Below are 7,249 nucleotides of genomic sequence, written 5' to 3'. Positions count from 1 at the left end.
GTTTGAAATTTCACATCTTATATGCTATACAGAAATTGAACGCTTGCAGAAAAGGCCATATTACAGTCAATTCTAAACTGGCACAGTGGAGGAACGATATATCAGAAGCATGCTTAGTTTAGATTCTCAAATCTCATCCCTCCATTCTTAAACTTCTGGTAGATCCAATCATATATCCAAGTAATTGGCTATTTCAAATACAAACTGAAAACATATGTAACTTTTATAATAAATGCAACATTAAGCTGTAGTGAACAAATCACCTGTAACATTAATTCATAGAACTCTTCCCATCATATAGATCACTTCTTGCTGTAGATCGAGTTGACCTTGAAGCACCAATCTGTTTGCTGTATATAGGCGTGTCTTTTTCAACTGAAGAATTGCAACACTAATGGATACATTTCAGTCCATATACTCCAGCCTCAAGAGGTTCAATACAACTAATGATATATTAAACATTTTAGGTTTATTATGTACAACAACACGGAGCAACACTATGGTCTTTTTCTTTTTTTCCAACATTCACTTGTACGCACTTCCTATAATTAGTATTATGCATCATATGATATCTTATTTATATAGTTACTATATATATGTATAAAAAAAATTCACTTCCACAGGTCAATCTGGTAACTGGAGGTAGACGTTGAAGCATACTCCTGAGAAACTTGCTCCTTTTTGGATCCATTTGCAACCACAGAAACTTGTTCCGTCACATTGAAAATGGGTGCATTGGAATAACTGGTTTCCTTGGAAACGACATCTTGGTTGTTGTGACTGAGCTGAGAAGCAACATATTTGTCAAGTACACGCCAATCTGTGACCTGGTCAACCGCATGATCATTGCTGCCATAGAGAGAATGGTGACTTTGTTGGTTATTGCAATATTGTAACTGTTCTTCCTGAGTGAGTGATGAGAACTGCAAGGTGCTTCCATTGTTGTTGTTGTTGTTGTTGTTGTTGTTGTTTTCATAGCCATAAGGGACAACTGAGCATGCTGATTGAGTAACTTTGGGGCTTTCAAGTTGTGGAAGTTGGAGGAATGCATCGTGGGGAATGTTGTTGTATTGCAATTCCATGAGCTCAGGCTTGCAGCTAGGGTGGTGGTGGTGGTGGTATGATGCATAAGGCAGAGAAATACTGCGCCTGGGGGATTCAAGATCTTGCATGAAGGAAACTTGCTCATCGTACCAACAGGGTGATTGATCATACTCTCCCACTTTCTGCATTGTTGTCATTCTCTTCTTGAACACTCTACACACAACCCAGCCTTCTTCCTGAAACGGTTAAAACGTTAAAAAAAATTAAATAAACCCTGGCCTGATTTTTTCAACTAAAATTCCACATGAAAGCACAATGTAAAAATTAAGAATGTTGACCTAAATATTTACAGAAGGTATACTTAGGAAATTATTACAAGGTCACAAAATTAGCAACATGTTGGTTTAACTAAATTGGAGGGTTTGTTTTTGGGTAATATACGATTATTTTATAACAAATTAATGTATATGAATAAATTTCTGTGAATTATAAGTTGTTCAAATGCATGTAAATTTAAGCAGAATATTAAATTTGCCTAAAACAATTCCCACAGAACTTGAAACAGTCGATTAATGTTGTAAATAAAATGATTAATTAGAGTCCTTATTATTTGTGAAATTGTCGTCTGTCTTTATATTTAACATTATTCGTCTTGAATAAATTTTATAGCAGCACATTGATATTGACTATGAAATGTTTTCGTACCAATTAGACGTTGAAGCATAAATGGGTGGTAAGAGAAAACATCTTAATTTTAATATTAGATTGACAACTGGAATTCATATGGTAGCATTTTAATGAATCGTACATGAGCTAGAAGACAAAATCAACGATCCGTTCTATTTGGATTTATGCTAATACTAGATAACCATTAGGGAGAACAAGTAGCCTGGAAAGGTTGTATGATTCAACCAAAGTTGAGATTTTAGTCCTATTTTTCATCTAAGGCAAGAGCTACACTCGTTATTCTCATATTAGTACTGTGCATTAATCCGGTGGAGAGTATAGTCGCGTAATGCATTATGCGGTGATATTCTTCTGCTATATTTGTATGGAAGGTTAGAATACTCTTAGCACTCTACATATATTTACTTATAAAAAAAATAAAGTCTACATAATCTGCTATTAATTTGAAGTCAATTTAACGCAATTTCCCCCCAATATATACTTTCACAAAAATCCAATATGCAGCTGTGAGTAGTTAATTTTCATAATTTCGTGCGATTTAAAGTGTTTATAAGTTGGTGCAATGCTAGAGTAAAAGGTTTTAGAATTGAATAGAAGAGGTAAGACATAAGAAATTAAATCATACAAATATTTTAATGGGTAAAAATAATTTTAGTCTTTATAAAATATGATTAAATTTGATGTAGCCTTTCAATTTCTTTTGTTGATTTTAATCTTTATAAATTTAAAAATATTTAAAAATAACCCCTGGCATCTCTTACTAATGATATGAGATGCATTTAGACATATTATATATAAACAAGTAGCCTTTCAATTTTTGATATTTTATGATAATTTAAATCATTAAAAAATGGTGGACTATAACTAAACTTACTTATATCCGTAGGGTTAGAAATATATTTAAGCTAATATTATGTATAGTTATATGAATTTTGTTTGAGTTCACGCATGCAGTAGAATGTTGTGTGACTTATTAGACAATTTGATGAATACTTGAAAATATTATGAAATAATATCTATTTCGACTAATAGATGAAAACTATATGGGACTTGACAGCATGTACTGAAGCAGTAGAAAATGACAAAACAAAATGCTAAATAAGATTTTTTATTTCTGTAATATTTATATAATTGAATTTATGTTCAGATAATTTATACTTAAATTAAATATAAGACTATATATTTTTATTTATTTATTTATTTATGCTTTAGTCACTTAAAAGTTGATTTCTCAATAAATAAAAATTATAACGACCAATATCCTAATTGGGTAAAAATTATAAATTTAATTTATCTATAGAAATCAAACTTAAAAAATGAAAAAAAAAAAGAATTTATTATATCCAAATAAACAAAACTACATGGGTTAAAACCAAACATGCAGATAAATACTTTTGAGATTGAAGTGTTATTTAAACAATTAGAAGGGTAATAGACTAATAGGTGTTAACTAGTAATTACCTGAGAAGTTGTTCCATTTTCATTAGTTTCTAGCCTGTACTCATGCATGATCCAATCAGACTTCTGTCCATTTGGGGCTCGTCCTTTGTAAAACACGAGAGTCTTTCTCATGCCAATGAGGCAATGCTTAGAGTATATTGCCTTGTCTCTTCCCGTGGCTTTCCAGAATCCTGCTTTTGTAGCTCTATTGGTGCGAGTTCCAGTTGGATATTTCTTATCTTTATGACTAAAGAAATACCAGTCACTTTGTTCATCGGTTCCTATTTTGCATAATTCTGTTTACATGAGTAACAAATGTGAGTTTATATACTATATATACTATGATACATGTTCTTAATTGTATGTAATGCTTTGATTAATGAAAGCTTTGTATGAAGAATTACCTTGGAGATCCCATGGTTCAATTTTATAGAGATCGACATCTTTGATGACATCTAGATCAATCCTTTTAGACGCTACCTTTTTCCTAAGGTAGTAACCGACAAGTTCTTCATCGGTCGGATGAAATCGAAAGCCTGGTGGTACATGTGAAAACGTGTTCATCTCCGCTCTTAAAGAATTAAAACCTGTATCTGAAAAAAATGAAAAAAAAAAAAAATTAACACCTTTCTTGCAAACATGGAGTTTAACATTTTTTTCGTGCATATAATGAATAATATTGCTACCACTTATATTTGAACTTTCACAGTTGATCAGACCAGAAATGATAATCAATATGTCAAAAGTTATACATGCCTGTGCTTTAAAATTTAAAATAATCTTCCAAGCAACAATGTTATGTCAAGTTGCAATATTTGATAACATTAATAGTTTGATTGATGGAGAGAACATGAACAAGCATAAGAACAGCATATAATGATCCAAACTCGTTACTTATATCCTCCTGACAAAACATTAGACATGCTTTGTAATAATCAGAAAAAAGGATTACATTGAGTACCGATAGAGATGAACATAATGAAGGTATAATCTAATAAGTATAAATAAAAAAGAAAAGGGTTAAAGAAGACAAACGAAAAGTCGAAAAGCAAAGGAAATGAAGAAGAGTAATTCATGTCTTAGACACTACGTAAACCCGTTGCTTTGTTTCAATGTCTAACTAATGAACGTTTTATATTAAGCAACAAGATTGATAAGGAAACCATTATGTTGTACCCATAATCAATAAAAAGACTAGTCAGACTCATGCATAATTCAGCTAACGGAAACAAGTCGAAGATTGAGTTTTCGACAAGTCAGTAAGTATATTAACAAGCAAGAAAGAAAATCTAGGTAATTATAAAACACGTCCCTTGTAAATTTGAAAGAAAGGGGAAAAGAAAATGAGTAATACAAAATCAATATGAATTAATTGGAAAAATGTACCGGAAAACATAAATGATAACCAAATTATTCCACTGAATTGTTGTGCAATATGTATTTATTATTTAATTAACTATTTATTTGACAACATTATAGTCTTGTACTATCAAAAAGCGATAGATTAAAACGTGTATTGAATCAACAAAAATATTGATGAAAAAGGCCACATCTCGTCCTCCAATATTGTTTGTGCATATATTCAAGTTGGAACTTTTACAATTAATCAAGTATATTTATGCCCATTAGGGACTGAATCAGCTGTGGATTATCCTTCTTCGTTTATACTTGGACAATGAGAAAGCACTTCTAAGCATTCCCCGTCTTCGTCCAACAAATCTACCCCAAAATTAAACAAGTTCATTGTATAGTATTATGTCATCAAAATTTTCAAAACATACATGGAATTTCTCGTCTTTCCCCACAGTTCACATTTTCAACATCGAATGCGATGCAGCTGGGTTTGATTAATTAGATCCAAGGAATGATCACAGAAAGCAGAAGAAATATAAGAAGAATGAAATGAAAAAGAAACAATACTAAGCACTTAAGAAGGTAGTATCTTTTTAAGCACCCACACCCACACTAATCAAATTCAAGCTATATAGTTGAAATAAAAAAGGAAAAAAAAAACTATCGATGGTCTGAGTAATCGCTTCATGAAAAAGTCATAGGAGATATTCCAGAAGAACTTTACTTGTGAAACCGTTGACTCATTTTCCTTAAAGAAGAAAAACTAAATTAGGTTGGGACACACGGCAGAGAGGACACACTTTTTACAATGCAATTATGGGGTGTTATGAAGAGTAGTGAATGATGTTGTATGCTATAGCACCAAACATTCAGCTTTTCCAGCCTACAAAGAGGTTGATAGAGCACTCAAAGGAAGTCACATTTACATTATGGCCTAATAGCACGACTTAGAAGCTCCTTGTTTAAGCAATTTGAGGAGAAAAAAAAACATCATCAATTACCAGGAACAGTGGTCTGTCCGGTTTGCACTTGGCTATATATGCAATGAGATTTGTATAGTAAGGTGTAAAACCAAAAAGAAAACCGGCGTGAGGGGGTTAAAGCATGATTTGGAGGTTGGTGTCGATGAGATACAAACACCAACCGAACACTGATCACAGTTTCGTCAAAGATTTTATGACTTTTACCATTTGACTTGGGCTTCTCCTTTATTTGTCTTTTCTTGTCGTACTTGTTTGTTAGAAGTTAAAACATAAAATATATCAAAAGATCCACCATTTTCAACACTGCTAATTATTTACATACATTCACATGATAAAATATATTATAGTAAATAACAAAAAAAGCCAAACCCCATATGATATAACAGATCCATGCGGAGAAATATATAAAAAGCACTAGATAAATAGCATGAGCATGTTAAAAAAACTAAGGGTAAAAGAACAACCTCGATATATTTCTCCCTTCTAGGATCGATGTAACAATGTATAGACTCCAAGTAGAATTCCGGTGTGGATCTGATGAAACCAAAAACTTGGTTCGCTGCACTAAATCTTGAGGTGTATAGGGTTTATGAGAATGTTGTTTAAGCTTTCTATCATCAACAACCTTTTTTGTCGTAACTTGGTCAAATGAAATCCAAGTTCCAACAGAACCAGACAAAAAAAAAACAGCACTGAAACAAAGGCAGGGAGACACAAGCGGACAAAACAGACGACAAGAAAAGCAACAAAGTAGAAAAAGGTTTATTCTTTTCCTCGGGAATTGAACTCAATCTCCTCCTTCTTTGTCCTCAAACTGCTTTGCTTTCACCCACTACGTCTTGTGTAGTAGTAATTGCTAGATATCCACAAGAAGAGAGAGTTCCAAATCAAGAAAGAAAAAACCCACAAGAGAAGAGAGAGATCAGATCCCAATGACTATTAATTAAGGAAGAGAAGAGAGAAAAAAAGAAGGAAAAGGAGTAGTTTCAGGAGTAGTAGAGGATGAAACGAAGCAAATATGAGAACCCTAATAAAGCATTTCATGAACCCCTCTTTCTAGAGTTTCTCTCTCTCTATTTGGGTTTGGAGCTAGATTGCTGTAAGCTGAGTGATAAAAGGGTGGCGCTAAAACGGCTTGAGAATGAGAGAGAGAAAGAGAAAGAGAAAGAGATGTCAACCTCTGAGTCCACCCACCAGCAACTGATGGAGACATAAAAGGAATGATGTGGTGTTAACGTTTGAGGTTAACGGGGCCGGAGATCGAAGAGAGAATGCAATTAACAAAGATCAAACCGTGAGGACGAATGGAATGGCTTATTTAAAATACTACATAGATATTGAAATAGTATATCAAATGAATAGAAATTATGATAATGATAGGCAATCGATTAAGGTTTTTATTTTGCTTTGGTTAAGTGGTGACCCATAATGGTTGTAACTTATAATTCTCCCTCCTGCCAAAAGTTACACAATCCCCTTGTCCCCATTATTTCTAATCCATTTTTTCTTAGGAAAAAAAGTAATAAAACGAGAAGGCATTTCTAATACTTTCAGGTATAGCGTCAATAAGGAATTGCCAACAGAGGACCATATACCATATAATAGATTATTACATAGGTTTGAACCGTAAATAGTTGAATCGAATTCCAATTACTCTTCTGATTCCTAGACACTGAGACTATGTTTGGTATGTAGAAAAGAAATTGAGAGGAGGGGAAAAGATGAAAATACTTTAGTTTATT

General features: G+C 32.8%; 1 protein-coding gene across 1 annotated transcript; it reads right to left on the bottom strand.

Annotated features, from left to right (window-relative positions):
- Window positions 1-403: 403 nt before the first annotated feature.
- LOC114392888 (NAC domain-containing protein 7-like) lies at window positions 404-6,769 on the bottom strand. Its single transcript, XM_028354143.1, has 4 exons — window positions 5,972-6,769; window positions 3,576-3,764; window positions 3,193-3,467; window positions 404-1,280 (listed from the first exon to the last, which is right to left on the bottom strand). The coding sequence occupies exons 2-4, from the start codon at window positions 3,733-3,735 to the stop codon at window positions 612-614; spliced, it is 1,104 nt and encodes a 367-aa protein (XP_028209944.1). The 5' UTR covers window positions 3,736-3,764; window positions 5,972-6,769; the 3' UTR covers window positions 404-611.
- Window positions 6,770-7,249: the final 480 nt, after the last annotated feature.

This window comes from Glycine soja, chromosome 17 (genome assembly GCF_004193775.1).
Source record: "Glycine soja cultivar W05 chromosome 17, ASM419377v2, whole genome shotgun sequence".
NCBI lineage: Eukaryota > Viridiplantae > Streptophyta > Magnoliopsida > Fabales > Fabaceae > Glycine > Glycine soja.
The sequence above is the reverse complement of the archived record's forward strand: the minus strand, read 5'-3'. Positions and strand labels throughout refer to the sequence as shown.

Bases quoted from the DNA above. Each gene is read 5' to 3' on its own strand.
- LOC114392888 (XM_028354143.1), bottom strand. From the start codon at position 3,735: ATGAACACGTTTTCACATGTACCACCAGGCTTTCGATTTCATCCGACC. The intron at 3,468-3,575 runs GTAATTCTTCAT...TCATGTAAACAG, and splicing joins TGAACCATGGGATCTCCAAG to AATTATGCAAAATAGGAACC. The intron at 1,281-3,192 runs GTAATTACTAGT...TAACCGTTTCAG, and splicing joins AAAATGGAACAACTTCTCAG to GAAGAAGGCTGGGTTGTGTG.